The sequence below is a fragment of the Dipteris shenzhenensis genome, chromosome 19 (assembly GCF_047967505.1).
Source record: "Dipteris shenzhenensis isolate YYH24624 ecotype China chromosome 19, Dip_SZ_1.0, whole genome shotgun sequence".
Taxonomy (NCBI): domain Eukaryota; kingdom Viridiplantae; phylum Streptophyta; class Polypodiopsida; order Gleicheniales; family Dipteridaceae; genus Dipteris; species Dipteris shenzhenensis.
The window spans coordinates 41,266,549-41,288,509 of NC_141614.1; the positions used below are offsets into that span (position 1 = coordinate 41,266,549).

The 21,961-nt window shown below is 46.9% G+C and overlaps 1 protein-coding gene across 3 annotated transcripts in view; it reads left to right on the forward strand.

The window, feature by feature from the left end:
- LOC147890483 (dual specificity protein phosphatase 1B-like) overlaps positions 1-21,961 on the forward strand; it is a 69,792-nt gene that overhangs the window by 13,472 nt on the left and 34,359 nt on the right. For all 3 annotated transcript variants that reach the window (XM_087390190.1, XM_087390188.1, XM_087390189.1), the window contains one exon: positions 9,191-9,335. In XM_087390190.1, the coding sequence (XP_087246316.1) occupies positions 9,201-9,335 (135 nt within the window). In that variant the 5' untranslated portion in view covers positions 9,191-9,200. The remainder of the gene's footprint in view (positions 1-9,190; positions 9,336-21,961) is intronic.

The window sequence follows — 21,961 nt, forward strand, 5'->3', positions numbered from 1 at the left end:
TGTATCCTTGAGGAGGGAGGCTGCCAAGGCGATCTTTTTGCCTTCAGGCATCACCAGTGTTACCTCAGACAAGACCTCCTTTACCAGATTTCCACGGGTGGTTCCATCCTGTCTCGCCTGTGCTCCCTCCAACATGAGCAACCTTAGGGAGCAGCCCGAATCTTCTTCTAGGAATGGTACAAACTAGAGCGCAGGTTCGTGATTTTCTCACGGGGACCTCAGATATGTCGCAACACTCGCGTGCAGCCTCTCCAGAGATCAAAGACTCAAGTCCAAAAAAGACCCCTGAAGTCAACATACAAGGCGAAACACTACTGCAACTTCAAATTTCCCAGCTTCAGGACAGCATCTCTGACTTGGTCCAGAAAGTCCAACAACTCCAAGATTCTCGCAGTACCACACATACAGAGGATGACGTGATGCAACTAGACGACTATGCGGATTCATTCCCACCAGAGGTAGAAAACATTGAACTCCGTGCCCTCTATCGTTTACTCCAAGCTTCCAAAACTAAACGACTTGACATCAAACTTCCGGAAGCCTACACTGTTCAACGCAATCGCCGAACAGTTAACCAATGGCTCGCAAAATTGCACATGTATTTTGATACTGTTGACGGAATGAATATGGCTTAGTTAAACAATCAAGGGAGGACATGCCATTATATGCTTCATCTTCTTTTTTGAAAGCCTTTCGCAATTGGAAAAGTGAACAATGAAGCTGATTTAAGTATTTTTATGTAGATTTGTACTTCCATGCTGGTATTTGCATGTCGCAATGGAGCCTCCACACCCATTTTCAAGGCCAAGAGCCACCATTCTCTATTTGATATGCATGGGGTGTGAGTGAGCGATGACTTGTGGACCCACTACATGCCTAAGATAGAGCGGACTTGTGGTGCCTCATCTTCCAGCTCGCATCTTCAGGGTGCTAGGGGTGCTCTCAAGTGCTCCTCAGGATTTGTCTCTATGATTTTGGCTTTGCTATATGTGCCAAGAGGTTTAGTTCTAGAGATGGGATGTGGCACAGGCCCTCTCATGAGGACATGCCAAGCTAGTGGAAGATGTTATTCATTTGATGTGGATAAATCATGGTGGATACATATGTGCTACCACTAGTGCAAGCATCCCTAGCAAAGAGACCTTGTAGGGATGAGAAGGATATGGGGGAGGCTTCAAATCCCACTTATAATCCCTTTTACTGCTCGTGAGAGTACAGGAGTAGGTTGCAGAGTCCACGGATCTGAGAAGGGATAAGGAGCTGCTGTCGGAAGTGTAGGATATCCAGGAGAAGGAGTGCCTTCAGAGTGTAAATACGGTCTTGGGGAAGGTACAACCTGTATAGGAGGATATCTGGGAGCTGAAGGAGGTGGAGAGTACCCTGGAGATGCCGAAGGTGGGGGGTAAAATTCTCTCCAAAGATGGACAGCAAACTCTTGAGGAATATCGGGTTCTGGGTATCTTCGTGTCTCATGGAACACAACCTGGACTGTGCTGAGGAAGTAATGTAACTGAGGTGCCTCACGCAGAAGGTATAGGATGTGGTCCAAATCACTAGGAGGGCACGTGACACAGAAGACCCATGATGCCAAAGCTCCGAAATGGGCTGGTTGTGCAATCTGAACACGATATTGTGTGGTAGATGATGCTCGAGGTGTCCTTGAAAGGCCGGGTGAATTACCAGGGGTTTCCATGCTTTAAGGGAGCGTCTTTCATTTGCTGTAATTGGATAATGACAAGAGAATCCTTAAAAGTAGAATGGAAGAATCCACCTGGCATTTATGTAATCTGCCAATTTGTTGCGTAGAAAAGGCCTGCAGATTTCTGTCCGGAGGTCCTTGTTGCAGTGGGTTGCGAGGAGCAGATCTGGGCATGGCTGGTCCGGATTGGAAAACAGGAACAGGCTGTCTTCATTGCGATAGGAGGGCTGAGCCGCTGCTGAACTGGCAGATAAGGTGGCGAAACAAGGGGGGAGGGCAGGCTGTCAATGGCGAAACAGGCTGCAGGCTGGATCGCGATAAAAGCCGTCAAAGGCTGCAGGCTGGATCACGATGGAGGCTGGCGAAACCAGGCTGCAGCTTCCAAGGCTGATTTGCGGCAGATATGGCAGGCTGACGCTGATCTAGCGCTGCAGGCTGGCAGGGAACCAGGGCCGAAAACTGGCGAGGCTAGGGGCTGCATATGGCGAGGGGAGCAGGGCAGCGAAATGGCGAGGGCAGGGGCTGCGCAGGCAGGCCAACCTGTTTGACGAAAATCTGTACGGGCGTTGAAATGGATCGTCCCTTTTGTCTTTTTGTTTGTGCTGCCTACGTTGGGTGGTTGCCCAAAAAATTTAAAGGGTGGGTTTATTTGACCCTTGGGTAATCTAGGGTAGACCTAAGGTTTGGGGCTGGGTTTTTCCTTTTTAACCCCTCTAGGTACCCTTTTATATAAGGTGCTTGGTTCTAAAAGGTGTGCCTATTCGAAGGGGTGTGACCCTTGGAATAGGTGCATCTTTTCATGAAGGGGCGTGTCCCTGTTTTTAAAAGGGGTGTCCCCACATGAATAGGTGTGTCCTTTTTGCCACGATGGGGTGTGTCCCTTGGGTGAGGAGTCAAGACTCTTCATCAAAAGGTGTGTCCGATGGTGGAAAAGGTGCGTCCCTTGGTTTTGGGATAGCCCAAGCACATGAAAAGACATGATTTTTGTTGTGTCCATTCACATCAACTCGTGATGTGTGGGAGATGGAGAGGCCATTGATTGCTTTAGGCAGGGTTGGCGCTTAAAATTTTTACGCTCATTCTCTCCATCTCTTCCATGCACAATGTGCACGGAAATCCTTCTAGCGAAAAGAGATGTATCAGATAGGCGCTAGAAGGTGGGGGGCATTTCCTACAGGTAGGAGCGAAATTTGCTCTGATACCACTGGAAGAAATCCTAGATTTACTATATTTAGAAATGTGCTAAGGAACAGAAAAGGAGGCTGAAATAGCAGAGAACAAGGAATAATTGTATTGCTTGAGTGTCTGTAGTGTATCTGTAGTGTGTCATCCATACAATTGGGCCTCTCTTATATAGAGAGTGAAGAGTCACACATGAAAAGGTGTGTACTCCAAAGTGTATGTGCATGAAGAGGTGTGTACCCCTTGTGAAGGGTGTGACCCTTGATGAGAGGGTACATTACAATAGGAATGTCTCTTCAATAGGATGTCTCTTCAATAGGATGTCTCTTGTGAAGGGTTGTGCCTCATAGGAAGTGTCTTGTCGAAAGGGCATACCCTTCCACAAGTGTCCATTCGTCAAACCATCCATAAGTCTAGATATAGAGAAAGGAATACATCACAGATCGTGACAAGTCCTATCTTATCCCCTTCCTGCCATCAAATTGAGACTTAGATTTTTCACGAGTTCAGACATCTCATGAATCTCCTCTTTGTAGGATTCCTCCTTTTTAGGCTCTATCTTAGATGGTTCATCCATAATAGGGAAGGTGATAGAAGGTCTAGTCTGCACCACAGGCATTTCAGAATTCAACTGAGCCAACCTCTTTTGTTTCCTCTCCTTTTCCCTAGCCTCTCTCAAAGCATCTTCATAGATGGGCGACTCCTTGCTTGCCATCTTTATCTGTATTTCATCGCAGATGCCTTGTCCAAGATGTGCGCTTGCAATTTATCTGCTATCTCTACCATATATCAGGAGTGGATTTATGGTATTCAAGAAGAGTATATGCAGAATTCTAAGGCAGCTCCCATATTGTCAGATTTGTAGAAGCCTTCTTGTCAGGGTCATCCGGAATTCAAATTGCATAATGGGCTGTTGTGGTGCCAAGACATAATTTATTTAGTGCCAGACTCAAAATATAGACAGCTGGTTTTGCAAGAAATGCACTCCTCTCCCATGGCTGGACATACGGGTATCACTAAAACACACAAAAGAATCAACCCGAGCTTTACCTGGGAAGGATTGTGGAGGGATGTGGTTAAATATGTGGCTGAGTGCTTTTCTTGCCAATAGATTAAAGGGGATAGCAAGTTACCCGCAGGTCTCTTGCAGCCATTACCCATTCCAGAGGGAAAATGGACGTACATAGCAATGGATTTCATCACAAGATTGCCTTCTATAGAGAGGGGATGGGACAGCATCTTTGTTGTGGTGGATAGGATGACAAAACAAGCCCATTTCATACCCACTAAGACCCGGTATTCAGCATCACTGGTTGATTGGCAATTCATTGAGCATGTCTTTAAGCATCATGGTTTCCCTCAGGAAATTGTCAGTGACAAAGATGCAAAATTTGGGTCACTTTTGGTAGGAGTTATTTACAGCTATGGGTACGTTACTCACACTTAGCACTGCTTACCATCCTGAGACCGATGGAGAGTCGGAATGGGTGGAGGAATATTTGAGGCACTTTTGTCATGATACTTAGAAGTCTTGGGATAAATGGTTGGCACTTGCTGAATTTTGCTACAACAGTACCAAGCATCTCTCCATTGGCATGAGCCCGTTTGAGGCAATGTACGGATGCAAGGTAGGGATGCCTTCTTCAATTGTTGACATGGCTGTGAAAAATCAGCAAGCGCGGAATGACTTGGAGAGGATGGATGCCCTTCTGCAGTTGGCAAAAAAGAAGATGCAGGATGCCCAAGCCAAGCAAAAGAAATATGTGGATGAACGCAGGAGATATTTGTCTTTCAAAGAGGGAGATTATGTGCATTTGCGTCTCCATAAGAACCATTATGCCTCGCTGAAAGGTAATACCAACACAAAGCTTGCTCATAGGTATTACAGTCCGAACAGGATCATCCGCAAGGTTGGAGAGGTAGCATATCAGTTGGAGCTACCAAGTACCTCCAAGATCCATGATGTTTTCCATTTGTCTTTGCTGAAACCACATGTAGGACAGCATGTCCATGTTCTTCCTGAGTTGCCACCTATGGACGAGGAGGGCCACATCCTCTATGTTCCAGAGCGCATCATGGGTTTCAAAGACCATGTACTCCGCAACAAGGTCTACATAGAGTATCTTATCAAGTGGCGACTCCCTGAGGATGAAAATTCATGGCAGCCAAAAAGCATTGTCCAAGACCGCCCCTATCTCCTACCAGGTTGATTAGTAGTTGGTGTTTGTTGCACTCTTGGTGTGTTTTGCAGTGCTCTAGTAGAACAGCTTGCGACAAATGCTCTCCGTCGCTTAGCCTCTCCCTCCGTCGCTCAGCCTCTCCCTCCGTCGCTCAGCCTCCCTCTCCATCGCTAGCCTCTCCACCTCCCTCTCCCATCGCTAGCCTCTCCACCGTCGCTCAGCCTCTCCACCTCCCTCTCCGTCGCTCAACCTCTCCCTCCGTCGCTCAGCCTCCCTCTCCCATCTCTCAGCCTCCCTCTCCATCGCAAGCCTCTCCACCTCCCTCTCCCGTTGCTAGCCTCTCCACCGTCGCTCAGCCTCTCCAGCTCCCTCTCCCGTCACTAGCCCCTCCCTCCGTCGCTCAGCCTCCCTCTCCATCGCTAGCCTCCCCGCTCGGCCTCTCTCGTCGCTAGCCTCCCTCTCTCGTCGCTAGCCCCTCCCTCTCTCGTCGCTAGCCCCTCCCTCTCCCGTCGCTCAGTCTCTCCACCTCCGTCGCTCAGCCTCTCTGCCTCAAGCCCCTTCTCACCGCTCAGCCTCTCTCTCTCTCTCTGTCGCCTCGCGCCCCCCCCCCTTCTCTGCTCCCCTCGCCACCTTTTCAAAAAAAAAATAAAAAAAATAAAAAAAATCCTTGCCATCTTAGCCTCTCCTCCTTCTCCACCTCTTGGCTGCCTCTCCACTTTAGGCTTCCACCCTACCTCTCCAACACCTCGCACTGGACGTGCCTCCCATTATGGGGGGGGAACCGGTGCTCCCGCTCCCGGCTGAACACTGACACTAAGATCTGCACTCGCACCCCAAGAGAAATGGGGGACAAAGCCAAGAAAGATGAAAATAACAACAACAACAAAAAAAAGCAAACGACACAACTGAATTTGGAGGATGTGAACACACGTTACAACCGAAGTGGACTCGGGGTAGACAGCAAGGCAAAGGTAGGACCCGCCTCAGCTTCTTCAGCCTCTATCTCTACCTCCACCTCAACCTCAACTCCCGCTACAATGTCAGTTTCGTTTTCAGCTCCAACCTCAGCTTCCTCTATCTCTGTCTCTACTTCGACTTCAGTCCCCGCTTCAGGCCCAGCTCTAGTTCCAGTCTCAGCCCCATCTACATCTACGATCAGTGACATACTCATGCCCATGGCGCCGGCTGTTGTTCCCTTTCCCTCTTCTCTTGCTACAGCTCTCGCACAGCTTATGACCCCTACTTCGGAGGTGTCATACACTGTGCCGCATTACGCTTCACTCTCCCCTCTCCCTCTCAGTCAGCCCACCCTCCCAGACCCCATTGGGACTGCCTCATCCATTCCACTGTCATCTCTGTTCGTCACTCAGCCACTGTCCAGTTTTCGGACTCAGTCCCACTTTTTCATGCCACAGTCACCACAGTTTCAGCATGGACATGGGTGGATTGATACACCAGAGGCCCGTGAGACCCTACTTACAGAGATACATAGTTTTTGTGAGCATGAGATGGAGCTAGCTTGCTTCGCACGAGAGCAGGTCCGCTTTAAGCAGGAGTAGAGCCGCATCATACAGGAGCAGGCTAGGGCCATTTGGGAGTAGGCGGGTCTTATTCAGGGACTCAGACATGATATCATGCAGCTCTGACAGGAGGTCACAACCATACACACTGCCCCAGGGAGTACCCCGGTGGTCGAGGCACAGATTGCGAGCATGCAATTTGCTATTGAGGAGACTTCTAGATGGGTTGACGTGGCCAAACAGGAACCCGCAAGGGTCATCGTTTCGGCTACCCTCGTGGAGCAGCAGCAGAGAGCAAGTAAGGCTCTCAACATCACAGTACGCGGGATCCCACGTACTGAGGCTACACCGATGGTAGATGCGACTGCGTTCGTAACCGCTACCCTGGGTGTGGCTGAGCATAGGATAGAGAGGACATGGCGGGTGGGGAGAGATCCCAACCGAGAGCAACCCCTGATCATACGATTTCGTGACACTTAGGCACGACTTTCAGCTCTATGACGCAGGTCAGTCCTTCGAGATCAGCCAACGATCTCTATGGATGAGGACCTCACACCTCTGCAGGTTGAGGAGAGGTGCTCTTTGCTGCAGCAGCGGGATCAGGCCCGGAAGGAGGGGAAGTGGGCAGTGGTACGAGAGGGATGACTTCTTACAGGCCCCCGTAGGACACCTGCCCCCTCCCCTACATAGGGAAGCGGGGTCTATGAGACTCAGATATCCGAGACCCTGTCCTGCACCATTTGGAACTGTAATGGTACCTTATGGTCAGAACCAGGGAACTTCTTGGAATCCTATACAGGCCACGACATAGTCTTCTATACAGAGACACATCAGAGTCCAGAACGCCCTCTTCCAATAGTCAGTGGATATATATGGGAGTTTGCCTACAGAGACGAGACGAGGGGTACAGGGTGAGTTCGAGGTTCAGGTGGAGTTGCAGTCCTTTTCAGATCCACACTTTGGGGGATCATTTCAATAGAGCAGAGAGATACACATTCCATATTTCTTTGAATCCGGATACGACACATGGACAGCCAGGATCTGTTTGTCGTAGTTTGCTACTTCACCCCGGAGACCTCCCACTTTGCCAGAGATATTCGAGGTGATGATGAGACATCCCCATTTGTTGCCCTTTATCAGTCCATCGTTGACTTTTCTAGCCGCGGAGAAGTCCTTCCAGTGGGGGACTTCAACGCGAGGACAAGGGCCCGTCAGGTACCACTTCTTGATTTCAGAGATGATTCCACTCTACTAGCAGATGTTGACCTTGAGCAGGCAGGTATGCTATGGGTTTCGGCTGACAGGCGAGGTCCATTCTCATCCTATGGGCAGGCCCTATTAGACCTAGGTAGGATACATGATCTCATTATCTATAATGGTCTTGACAGATGGCCCGCTTCAGGTGGTTTCACATGCTTTCCACATGGGGGGGGCTCTAGTGTTGATTATTACATCATGGGATCCCCTGTCTTCACATCTCGCATTACTGACTTCACTGTAGCACCTCCCCCCCCAGGGGCTGATCATACATACCTTTTCTTTCGCATCTCCACCTCCCTTCGCACAGCACCTTTCACCCCACTCAATGCTTACTCCACCTACCACGATATATGCTTTGATCGGGATCACTCACCTTCTTACTCTGGCCGTCTGTACATACTTCTCGCTTATATTGACTTCATACCCCTTTTAGAGGATCGTGCTGCCCTTGTCACCTGCTCACTACACGAGGCTGCCATTCACGCTTTTTCTCACACCACCCGCTCCACTCGCCCACCACCCCCTGGAACCGTACCTTGTAATAGTTGGTACGATGATGAGTGTAAGGCCTTACGCCGTCAACTCAGATTCGAAACCAAAAACAGTCTTCCGAGCGCACCAGATACACTACGTGAATACCGTAGACTGGTACGGAGGAAGAAACTAGACTTCGTTCGTCGAAACGAGGAGGAGCTACTGAACATTTTGTTTAGTAACAACTCTAAGGACTTCTGGCGGAGATTTCTACAAGGACGGTCCCCTCTGCCACTCACTGACACCCAGATCTGGTTTGATTATGTACGCACACTTTATGACATCCCAAATCAGCCAGTCCCTAGTCTCTCACACATGCCTCGTCCCACATCCTGCATCCTCTTCACTAGAGGAGGGGTAAAGGATGCTTAGGTATCAATAGCCACTATGTGTTTTTTCCATATGTTGGCTCCTAAATTTCACAAAAAGCAATAAAAAAAGTGAGGTTCCTTGATCAAAAAAGCCATTTTAAAGATAGTGACTCTGAAATCCATAGTAAGTAAAAATTCTATAAGTTTCAAACGCTAAATGAAATTGCATGAAACCAATTGGATCAATACTTATATTTTTTCCAAAAATATGTTTTTAAAGGATGAGTTTGGCAATGTTCTTGGACTCATCTAGGTATATACTATGTAGGGGTACCCCATATTATGTAGAGCCACTATGTTTTATTATTACATATTGACCCTCTGTTATAATTTACATTTGCGTGCTTTTATCTTGTAAATATTATCACATTTTATTTTGCTTCTTTGCTTGGTTGGACGAGGAATTTAATATTGGTATTTCTTTTAATGATTGAATGCCACTAGGTGAACATAGATGAGTTGGGGCCTATCTAAGGACGATGCAGGAGGTGCAATGGAGGGCATTTACAAGGAAGGAATGGAGAGGATTTGGGAATTTCTTGTGACTAAGTACAAAAAAGATGACAATTTACCTTGCAAAATTGAGGAGGTATTTATATTCTTAGTTAGCCTAACCCCTCCTTCCTTCCCTTCCTTTTTATCCCTAGGGGCCTCTTTTGATTTTCTGATCTTGCTCTCAACATGCATAGTTGCATAAAACATGCATGGTACTTGTAAAATTTATTGGGGGGAGAGAGACAAAGAAAGAAAGAAAGGTTTATTGAGCGAGCGTAAGAGAGAGAGAGAGAGAGAGAGAGAGAGAGAGAGAGAGAGAGAGATGATATGATTGTATTAAAGTCCACTGTGAGACCCCTCAGGATCTATGGGACTAGTGGTCACTATCAACTAATAGTGATCTCTTACAACCAGTGAAAGAAAATATTACAAACTTTGTGTAGTGAGTACTTGTTGGGCTGGCTTGTGTGCTAGACTTAGTAGCTTGTTTCGATGTTCCAAAGCACACTTCCTACAGCCACTGAAGCCAGTGAGAAGTTGGGCTTTGGCATCAAAACTGTGCTGATGGTCTCTGTCCTTTAATGGTCGCCACAATATATGTGAATCGTGATGTAGTGAATGTCCAAGTCATACTGATAATATGTGGGAGGAGTGGGAGGTGGTGATGGTGGGATAAACTGGGGTACAGCTAGGTGAAAGGAGATATGTAAGTGATCTGCTCTAGGCATGAGTGGGTGGACTGAAGGTTCAAATCTCTGGTACAAAGGAGACCCTGTGATGTATATACAACACTATGACTACCTCCGTGATGGCTGCATGTATATTGCCATCTTTGCAAGCCTGTGGAGTGCTCATATGTATCCTCAGGTGTGTGTTGAAAGTCATGCATAATATCTACTTGTGGGAGCAAGAAGGCATATTCCTTGGAAGTCCGAGGGTTCTGCTTGCATACTACATGTCCTGGAATTAAAGTTCCGGCATCAAGATCTCCTGATGCTGCCCATATGTGTGCAGAATCATTTATATATTCGGGGATTGATGTACCTTCCAATGCTCTGAAAGGAGAATTGCAGCAGGGTGGACAAACTACTATGCTTTTGAGAATAGATGAAAGCAGCTTGATATCATATGATGGCATTTGAGAGCACTTCTATTTATGTATTGGTGAGACAAGTGTTGCTTTATGGTGTAGGGGTATAGGGCAGCAATATTTCTAAAATGACTTGGCATGATATTCAGAAGACTCAGAAAACCTTTTTAAGGCAACAAATGAAATTAAAGGCTACCGCCACATACTCTGTTCAATTGTTGGAAAGTTGCTGTAGGACGATTGAGATATATGCACTAATGAGGGTCTACCGATACATTGTTTAGATCAAATGAAAGATGCAATGTCACCATGGCTCACATGAGACATGGGCTCTAAATTTCAAAAAACTCGTAAGAGCAAACTTTGAACATCTAGATGGGTTCAGGAACTGGAGCCTGGTTGAAGAGATGGGGCATAGAAGATCTGTACAATCTCCCTCAAAAGAGGATCGAATTGGCGATTCTCGAACCACATCTCACTGGTCAGCTATGCCATAGTCGGGAGACAGCTGAGAGCAAAACTTGATACCAGTATTATTATGAGCACATCAACCCCCACTTCTCTCAGATGAGTATCAAAGGAGGCCACCTAGGTAAATTTACTGACACCTATCTTTCGGAGTGTAAGGCGTGCCATCCTGTCAATCTGGACCAGCTCACATCGGTTATGAAGAGGGATTGATAGATGGGAAGATCAAACGCATAGGGCTTGTGTATGTGCTTTTTGCGATATGGAAACTGAGGAGCATGCCCTCATGTTTTGTCCAGCCCTGAAGTAGGTAAGAGAGAGGCACCATCATGTACTAGAGGGTGCCAAGAGTCTTACAGACCTCCTACATAAACTCCACCATCTATTACAACTTGGCTCTTACAGTATCCAAGTGTTTGGGACTCCAGAACTACTTTATCAGCAGTAGCATCTTGTGGTCTTGCACGATGCAACCATACTATATACAGATGGAAGAACTATGACAATTTCTGTGGTAAACACACACACCATTGTGTGCTTTTGAGTATGCCCCTATGCCGCTCATACCGCATATTGCTTGAGTGCATGCATATTTTGAGTTGTAATAGCTCATTGCACTAGTACTATGGACTGACCTGGTCTCTAGTGGACGTTGAAAGACCTATTTCTACTTCATGGTTGAATCTACTCCAGCTCCATACGACATGGACTTGGGAGGGGGGATCAGTAGCTCGCAGTCCTATGACAATCACTTTTTGAGGATATCAAAGGATGGAATGATTGTCCGTCCCGGATACTTTGGGGATCAGATACCAAGCTCTTCCTGCGTTTTTAGCAGGGGCATCCAGGTGTTATCAGGTCCAGAAACCTCCTAGGCATCCCATCAATGTAGAGCCCAAAAAGTGTCGGTGAGAGGGGACATCCTTGCTTCACTCTGATTGTACTTTCAATCCAATCTGACATGTCTCCTGGGGCACATACTCTTGCTTTGAGTAACTCATATAGACTCAACACCTCCTAATTCATGACCCTTGGGATTTGCAACTCTTGGAGTCTCCTAATCATACGAAAGTATGGGACAATGTCAAAGGCCTTCCCAAATTTTACAAAGCAAGCATAGACTTCCTAGGATCTTGATCTCACCTCCTTCATGATGGTCCATAGAGTGAAGATGTGGTCTAGAGTAGAGTGTTGACTTCGGAATCCAGCTGTCCCAAAGCTCGCTGCCCCTGTGTCTTTGGGTAGGTACTGATCTCTCTCTCTAGTACCGATCGTAAATGTTGGCCACTATGTGGCCAATCATGAGAGAGTGGTAGTTCCTAGTATCCATGTGATCCATTATGGTGGTGGTACTCCAAGTAGGGGGCAAGCCGGGGCATACAACACGTCTGAATATCTGCGCTAGGATCGGGGTGAGGACCCCCTATCAATGTGGGAAGTGCTTGGTCTATAGCCCCTCATGGTCTTAGGTTCTCCGGTTATGGAGTCGATGCAATGCAGCCTACACATTCCATGTGGTAAACAAGTAGGATTTTGGTGGGCTTGGGTAGAGAGGACATATCTGGTGGTGCATGGGCTGGGACAACATAGCGCGATGTGGCGTATGTGTGTTAGATAGCTGGTTGTGATGGGGATGGGAGGCGTTCCCTATAAGAGAAGACCCCATGCTGGGGCATACAACACGGCTGAATATCTGCGCTAGGATCGGGGCGAGGACCCCTATCAATGTGGGAAGTGCTTGGTCTATAGCCCCTCATGGTCTTAGGTTCTCCGGTTATGGAGTCGATGCAATGCAGCCTACACATTCCATGTGGTAAACAAGTAGGATTTTGGTGGGCTTGGGTAGAGAGGACATATCTGGTGGTGCATGGGCTGGGACAACATAGAGCGATGTGGCGTATGTGTGTTAGGTAGCCAGTTGTGATGGGGATGGGAGGCGTTCCCTATAAGAGAAGACCCCATGCAATATGGAGTCCCCTCCTTAGAAAGAGCGAATCACCTCATCTGATCTATGTGAGAGGAAAGCCTGCCTCTTATTGTGTGTAAGACATCATGAGATTCTTTGTTCCTCGGATGTCATCAAGGGCCCCAAAGCTTGCTCGAGTATGATCTCATCTCTTGGCACTCAGCATCAAACCATGGGTTCTAGGGCATCTTCCTAGTTGGGGGCTTGTACGGATCAAGTCATGCATGGGAATGATCTGGCGGTAGCATCTTGAACTATTGCTACAAGAGCATTTGAGGCATTGGCGAGGGCTGCACATCTCCAAGGGAAGTCGATAACTCACGAGATAGGTGGCTCACATAGATCTCATCAAGGGCATTATCAAAGTGAATCTGAACATGGATGGGGGTAGGAGGGTTGTGCCCTGTGTCTGACGTAGTAGTTGAGATGTTGAATGGCAGGTAGGAATGGTTAGCGCCGAGTGGAGTGGGAGGGCCTATAAATTCATGTACTTGTGACACAAAGGCTAGGGAACCCATCAAGTAGTCCATCACTTGTGAGTCCTTTGGATAACGGCCATCTTTGGAGGCCGTTATATATGATTAGGTCGTGTACTGCTCCCATATCTAGTAGATGTCCTCTCAGACTTGTCTCGTGGTGCATCCCCTTAGTGCTCATTATCCCAAGCTGTGCTGGGTCGATCTTTGGTGCTCTGAGGGGGTCAGATCCAAAGTCTAGGAACTTATTTGCTTGCCATCGTGCATTGAAGTCACCTGGATCTCCCCCTGTCTAGAGAACTGCATGATATCATCATGTATCGTCTCATATGGATTGTGGCCTTCTGGTGTGACTTTATGCACATATTCCCACAATGAAATCGGTCGTGTGGTCTATCTAGAGACTGTACTCGTATCCACATATGTCGTGCATGCTCATCCTTTTGCATCACGCATATGAGTGGTCTCAAATACGATCGAAAGAGAATTGCTACACCCTTGTATCCCACTGTCTCTCCTCATCTCCTTCTTGTGAGCCAACTCCTAGATATATCTTGTCACTATGGGTAGCCCTTTCTCTGGACTCTTGTGTGTCTTAGTGTAAAAGATAACATCTCTATCAGTAACTCTTGTGTGTCTTAGTGTAAAAGATAACATCTCTATCAGTAAGTCTCTAAAAACCCTCGTAGGTCTCTCCAAAGAGTGCGATGGCAGTTCCACACAGCCATGCTCAATCTATTTTGTATCCCCATCCATAGGCCCGGCACTATCATGTGTTGTTTGCATCCCCCTCTCCGCTTTCTCCTTTTTCTCGAATAATTGTTGGGTGTGGGAAGCAGTTGAATGGGAGTGGAGTGCAAGGGAGCAAACAACAAGCTGAAACAAACATCAGTACTTGAAATGGATAATTAGAAAGTACAAGGGGTGGCCTATATGCCCCCAAGTCAACCATATGGTTGACTAATGAAGTCAACTCTATGAGTTGACCCTGACCTACAAGGCACATACCAGGGCTAAGTGCTAACAAACCACCCTCCATGGTATGGCTGAAGTATCTTGGAAATGTCTCAATGTTGGCAAAATCCTCATTGGGGGGCCTTGGTTACATCGTGTAGGAGCTATGGTCCTCTGATTGGTGTGTGGTAGATAACAATAGCATGAAGTCCACTTGGCATTGCACGGTTTCAACATGGACGTGGAGCTAGCATGGCTGGCCAATCTACTTAAGTGGCTTCTACATTTGTGAAGCGGTTTGAAAGTTGAGGCGGTGAAGTGTTCTATTTAAGTGAACTATCCTACCTTGTGGAAACTGTCTTTGTCCAGGGCACGAGCTTGTGTGCGTGAGCTTCTTCTATGAGAGTCATAATTCATCTTCCTTTTCCGTAATAGTTTTGGTAGTGAGTAGCTGCTCAGTATAGGGTCCATAGTCTAGTCTTTTGGGTCTATTGTAAGCAGCAACAAACCTGGTAGGGGTGAGCTGCAAGTCCATCCAATGTCTTGTGTCTTGGAACTTATACAAGGGTGTTTCGGGTCTTTGGTAGAGTCGTTGATTTCCAGTTCTCTTCAATATTTAATTTCGGGTTCTTGAGTATTGGTTGCATGTGTTGATTCAAGAGGGAGGGAGTGAACATGAACAATATTGCTGTTGTTTTTCTCTTGAAACGTATCATTTCATGTATCATTTTATGTGGGAGGTTCAACATTGAATCCGGGTAAAGGTCGTCAGATTCATATGATGCTTGCTCTAAAATTCCCACACTCAAGAATACTTGGAATCTATATCATGGTTGCACATGTTCATCCAAGATGGATATAGCAATCTATGATAGTACAAGGAGATCATCATCATGTAATAAATGGAGCCAAGTGTAAGGCAAGTCGAAAAGCCTCAAACTTGGGTCGTAGTAGAGCCTTCGTGAAGGGATCGGCCAAGTTGTCCTCCGTGGGAACATAGGGCAACTGTATGTCTCTAGCTGGCAGTCGCTCTCGAACATAATGATAATGAACCTCAATGTGCTTTGTACGCGTACGTGCAACCGCCAAAGCACTCTGGTTGTCAGTGTAGATGGTAGTGAAAGCTGGCTGGATGATGTCAAGATCTGCGAGCAACTTGCGGAGCCAGACACACTCTATTGTAGCTGTAAAAGTTGCTCTATACTCAGCTTCAGTAGCAATTGTAGGCTGCTTCTTGCTGAACCATGAGATGCATGAAGATCCAAGCATGAAACAGTTGCCACTGTGAGACACTCTCGTGTCATAACAACCTGCCCAGTCACTATCCGTGAAAGCATGCAAGACCAGTGGAGACTCGTCACCATAGAACGGTCCCAAATTTTGTGTGGCCTTTTAAGTAATGAAAGACTCGCTTCATGCTTGCCAATGCTGTGTGCTGGGCTTTTGCATGTATCTGCTCGATTGAGAGATAACATATTGAAGATCAGGTTGAGTATGACATAAATGAGTGAGGCAGCCCACAGCCTGCTGATAAAGGGGCATCAAATGGGGCACTCCCATCTTCAAAGGAGAAACGGAAGTTAGGCTCCATTGGTATAGAAATTGGCTTGCAATCCTCAAATGTGACTCTGGAAGCGGTCTAAGAGCTGTCCAACGTACTTGGACTGACTCATGATTATACCCCCTTCAACATATTCAATCTGGATGCCCAAGTAATAGTGCAATAAGCCCATGTCTGTCATTGCAAATGATTTCTGCAAAGCAGCCTTGAAATCTGCAATTTGTCCCATATCTGGCCCATTGACAAGCATGTCATCCACATAAAGAATGAGAATTAAAACTTCTGCAGAACACTTTCAGACATAAAGAGTGGCCTCTGTAGGGCTGTTCTGAAAGCCACGAACTGTCAAATATGCATGTATCTTGGTATACCATGCCCGGGGTGCTTGCTTGAATCCATAAAGGGCCATTTTCAGGCAGCAAACCTGATTTTCAGAACCTTCTTGTTCAAAGCCAAGTGGCTGAGTGACATAGAGCTCTTCCTGTAAATCGCCATAAAGAAAGGGGGTCTTAATGTCCAACTGATGAACCTCCCAAGGTTTGTGGGATGCAAGAACAATGACACACCGTATGGTCGTAATGCGTGAGGTGGGAGCAAAGGTCTCCTCAAAGTCAATGCCATGTTGCTATGCATATCCCTTTGCAACCAGGCGGGCTTTGAAGCGGTCAACGCTGCCATCAGCTTTCTGTTTGACCTTATAAACCCATTTTGTGATGATAGCACGCTTGCCTACAGGCAAAGTCACACAACTCCTAAGTGCCATTTGTATGAATGGACTCAAGTTCAGCTCTCATGGCATCCATCCATTCTTTGCTATCAAAAGCATCCTTGCGAGGACGTGAAAAGTGATGTAAAGTATCTTCGTAACTCAACCTATGCTTAACCCGAGGTTAACCATGGTTAAGTCTTGTAATGGTTTGGCTGTGAGGGAGTGGTTAGACGAAGTGCACACTACCTAGAAAGTCTAGGTGCACCACTAGGTCCTAGGGGCAAGGCAAAGGCTTTAAAAGAGGGGTCTAAAAGTTGGGCCCAAGGACAACCAACGTTGTCCTTGGTATGGAGGTTAGAACTTTAATGAAGGGGCAAATGGCAAGAAGGAGGTGCCATTTGTTATGCATGCCCTTCCCTCACCTTCCATCTCTCTCCCCTCACTCTTCCAGAGGTGCTGGACGTTTTCAATTGTTCTTGTGCAGTTTTTGAGCTGTTTGAGTTGTTTCAAGCCTGTTTTCAGCCGTCTTAAGTCTGTTTTGGCTGTTCCAAGGCTAGTACACACTTCTAGGAAGTGCCAGAAGTCATTTTTTAACTTTCGTACAGGCTATACGGACGTTCGCACTGTTGTACGGAATCCGTACAAACGTGTACAGCTAGCTGCCTCCAGCAGGTGCTCCGAGTTGTCTTTTGTTGTGCTGACCTTTCTGCACGTGTTTCTGGCTACGTGGTGGCTTCTGGAGCTGTTCTGGACCAGTGCAGGCTACAGGAGGAACTTTCCTTGTTGCTCTTGGCATGTGCTCTTAGGAGGACTCTGGCACAGATCCCGAGGCAGTCATTTGGGGGCAGATCTTGTGGACTATCTTTCCTCTACAGCACTTTCTTGTTCACCCTCCGCTCTCTACCTTCATTTCTCTCTTCTCTTGATTGCTGGAAGACACCTGCAACCCCCAGAGAGCCTGGATAGAGGATAGGTGCGAGGAAGGAGCTCGCCCCTCTGCCAGAAACAGCGAGAATTGGTTTCAGGTTCTGTTTTTCCTTGTTCTTTCTTGTTTTGCAGCTTTTTGTAGTACATGCGTGTTGTTTGCAGTCCTTTCAGGACTCCTACAGGTTCTAGCAAGCACCCAGAGGCAAGGGTGCCCCTGTGGAAGGCCTAAGGATAGTGTGGATGCATGTCATAGCCTTGAGGCTGCCTTGAGCTTAGTTTGTCAGAGGTATGGATGCCTGAGTATGCCTTGCAAGTGGGAATTCTAGTGGTGCACTTGGATTAGATACCTTGAAGACAAGTAGAGGATTTGCAGAGAGGAACGGTGCAGGGTTGAACCCTGTTGTAAAGCATTTCCATTCAGAAGCATTAAATAAATACCGTAAGGGGCGCCAAGGCATTTGGGGCTAGTGGGTGCACTGTGTACTATTTTCATTGAGCAAGGGCATTCTAGCCTCACCTTTGTTATTGTTGAAGTTTGTTTTTAAGTTGTGCTAAGTGATTGAAGTGACTGAAGCTTGCATTTTGGCGATTAATGAAGTTTATGATTGAGTAGAAGAAGATCACTGCCCTTTTGTTTATTGAAGACCGGTTTTAGTGGTTCCATTGTCGGGATAGTTACCATCTTCCTACAGAGGTGAGCCCTGGTAGTGTGGGTGAAGGGCACCTTCATTGCAATTGTTGCTATAGCCATCAATCGTTGCAAGCATGTCACACCGTGAGAGGTCATTGACCATCTCTGAGTAGGAGGGGCAGGACGAAGACAGAGCATTAGAGAGCTTTGAAGAGGAGCACAGTATAAGCGGGAGTGATGACTAGCAGGACAGTGGGGCACATCTGGTTTCTCCTGAGCATGCCACGGAGGACTCACAGGATGAGGCAGATTAGCAAACACAACTGAAACTCGAGGATGAGAATGTGCACGCTACAACCGAAGTGGACTTGGGGTTGCCAGCAAGGCAAAGGTGAGATCCACCTTAGCTTCAGCTTCTACCTCAGTCTCTGCTTCTACTTCAGACCCCGCTTCTACTTTTGCCTCAGTCTCTACTTCTACTTCAGACCCTGCTTTAGCTTCAGTTTCAGCTCCTGCTATATCCTCATCTTCAGCTTCAGCCTCAAACTCAGCTACAGCCTCTACATCCCCAGCCACGGTTACTATCAGTGCCATACCCATGATAGACAGTGACATTCCCATCACATCGGCCTCCTCCCTTTCCTCTGGGAAAGGGAGGTTGTCATAGTCCTCATTTGTCCCCTCCTCCCGCACCGTTACAGCTCTCGCACTGATTATGACACCTATTTCGGAGGTGTCATACACTGCTCCGCATTACGCCTCAACCTTTCTTTCCCCTCTCCCTCTCAGTCAGCCTATCAATTTTTCAGGCAATGGTGGCACCATCTACAAAGGCACCCGGAATACCAGGTAGCTTTATGGGCAGAACGCAGCCCGGAATGCAGAATTTCCAGCAACCTATGATGGGTGGAATGCCCCAAATGCCAATATGATGTACTCGAACACTGGGATGCAAACAGGAATGCCTGGGACAATGGGCAATACTTGGAATATGCCACAGATGCAGGGAGTGGGAGCTGAAATGCCAAACCCAATGGCTCAGAATGCGGGAGCAGTGATGCCCCCACTGTTTTTACAGCCCCCTGTTTATGACAATCTCACACCTAAAGGTAAATTGAAAGATTACGAGGAGGGAGTGGCAATTGTCAAGTTTGAGACTTTCAATGGGATGCAGGACAGGTTGAAGGCTTTGACATTCGTGCAATAGTTTGATGCTGCCTACTCAGGTGGACACTTCACATAATCCTCCAAAGTCCGAAAGACAGCCACCTTTTTGAAGGGCAATGCACTCCAATGGTGTACCAACCTCCTCTTGGAAGGTAGAGCACCTACCACTTGGGTCGAATTCAAGCAGGTCTTCTCAGCAGCATGGCTCACTACCACTTTTGAGGTGGATATCATGACCGCCTGGTACGTATTGCTGTCCGAGCAAATTGAAAGATATTGCTGTGGGTTGCCAAAGGAGATTTGGGACTATTGCACGAAGACAAGGGTTTCCAAGTGTCTCAGTTGGTTGAGAATGCCACTACTGCTTTTGCACTAATGCAAGGGAAAGTTTTTGGGTTCAAAGGAAGCTCACAGGAGACATCAAGGTCAAAGGGCAGCAAGACGGAATACCCTAAGAAATTTAGAAAGTTTTTGCAGCCCATGAAGGCAAAGTTTGTTGGAGGACAGAGGCGAGTATTGACTCGCATGTCTGATGAGGAAAAGCAAATTCTTTATGATGCGAACAAGTGTTATATTTGCAAGGAGGAAGGCCACATGGCTTTTGAATGCTCACATAAGAAGCGGAAGTTCCCTCCTACTGAGCAAGGTGAGCACAAGGAGGAAAAGAGGACGGATCATAAGAATAAAAAGCCCAAGCCCATTGTTGGTCTTTTGCCAGACTTGATTGGGGCTGTTCAGAATACAGATGCTACAGAGTTATGCCGGGCATGGGGCAAGATAAGAGACCAGACAGCTCTGATGTTTTTCGATCCAGGAGCCAAGGCCAATTTCATCTCCCTAGAGCTGGCTGGAAAGTTAGGAATACGGGCACAAGAGATGGGTCCTTTGTGTGATGCAGATATGGCTTGTCTGGGACTCAGTCAGTCAGTTACTCCGGTGATAGGCAAGCTACGGATGCATATTCAGAGCTAAGTGGACAAAGAAGAGTTCTATATTATGTCGTTGAATGGTTGTGATGTGTTACTAGGGATACCTTGGCACTTTCGTGTTGGGGGAATAAAACAATCACAATCACTCACCGTGGCAAGACCCACGTTCTGGATGCTAAATTGAAGGGAGAATCCATCCCTTTTGTATTTGCTTTTGCCATTGGCAACGTAATGAAAAAGCATCTTTCAGCGTACTTAGTGTTTGCATTTGAAAAGAAGAAGAGTCTCAATTTTCTAAGCTGGAAAATCAGCGGACAGATTCTCTTTTTCAGTTTAGGGACTGTTTTAATGACTAACTTCCATAGGAGTTGCCCCCTGGAAGGCCAGAAGACCACACGATAGATATAATCCCCGGTAGCAGTCCTCCTAACCGACCTCCTTACAAGGTCAGTGCAGCCCAGCAAGAGGAAATTATGAACCAGGTCATGGACCTGCTGGAGAAGGCGCTGATTCAGCCCAGCTCTTCACCTTACTGCTCACCCGTGCTCTTGGTCCAGAAGAAGGATGGATCCTGGCGGATGTGCATTGACTATAGAGCCCTCAATAAGATTACCATTAAGAATAGATTCCCTATACCTCGGATAGATGATATTTTGGATAGGTTACAGGGGTCTTGAATGTTCAGCCGCATTGATTTGAAGAGTGGTTATCACCAAATCAGAGGATGTTCACAAAACAGCATTTCATACCACATTTGGTTTGTACGAGTTTCTTGTCATGCCATTTGGGTTAACCAATGCACCCGCGACCTCAACAGAATGATGGACATGATTTTTAGAGAACACCGAGCCTTTATTGGCACTTTGTTCGATGACATCATCATGTTCTTTCAGGAAGAGGCTGAACATAGGAAGCACCTGGCAATTGTGCTTGAGGAGCTACGGAAGCAGAAGCTGCTTGTCAATGTCAAGAAAAGTGATTTTTTCATGCATGAGATCCATTTTCTCGGGCACATTGTTTCCAAGGATGGAGTTAGGATGGACCCCGCCAAGGTAGAGGCCGTCAGGAATTGGCCACACGAGAAGAACATCCATGAAGTATGCAGCTTTCTGGGCTTGTGCTCGTACTACAAGAGGTTCATTCGATATTTTGCAGAGATTGCATCTCCTTTACATGCCTTACAGAAGAAAGGGGTCACTTTCAAATGGGGTCCCAAAGAAATTGCAGCTTTTGACCTACTGAAGGAGCAACTTTGATTAGATCCTGTGATTATTTTGCCAGATCTTTGCAAACCCTTCGCTGTCCAAGAAGATGCGTGTGGGAACAGCGTAGGAGGGGTACTTATGTAGGATGGAAGAGTTGTGGCATACGAGAGTAGAGTGCTCCAGGATGCTGAAATGAATTTTGGCATCTATGAGAAAGAGATGTTGGCTGTTATACATGCTCTTTCGACTTGGAAGCATTATCTTTTGGGTGCTGATTTTCATGTTCAGACCGATCATCAATGACTGCGGTACTTTCTCACTCAGAGAAAGTTGTCTGAGAAGCATATGAGGTGGGCAAATTTTCTTTCTATGTTTCATTTTCAGATTGTGCATGTGCCTGGGAAGAAGCAAATGCACTCTCACGCAAGCCCACTCCAGATGCAATGTCTGCTAAGCCACAAGTTTGTTGAGTTTGCCTACAACAACACTGTACACTCGTCCACAGGGAAAGCCCCCTTTAAAATTGTGGCAGGAGAACGGAAGGTACCTCCCATTCTGCATACGAAAGAGAAGATTTTTGAAGCGGATAGATTTGTGGAAAGTTTGGATGTTGCTTACAAGAAGGTCAAAACAACCC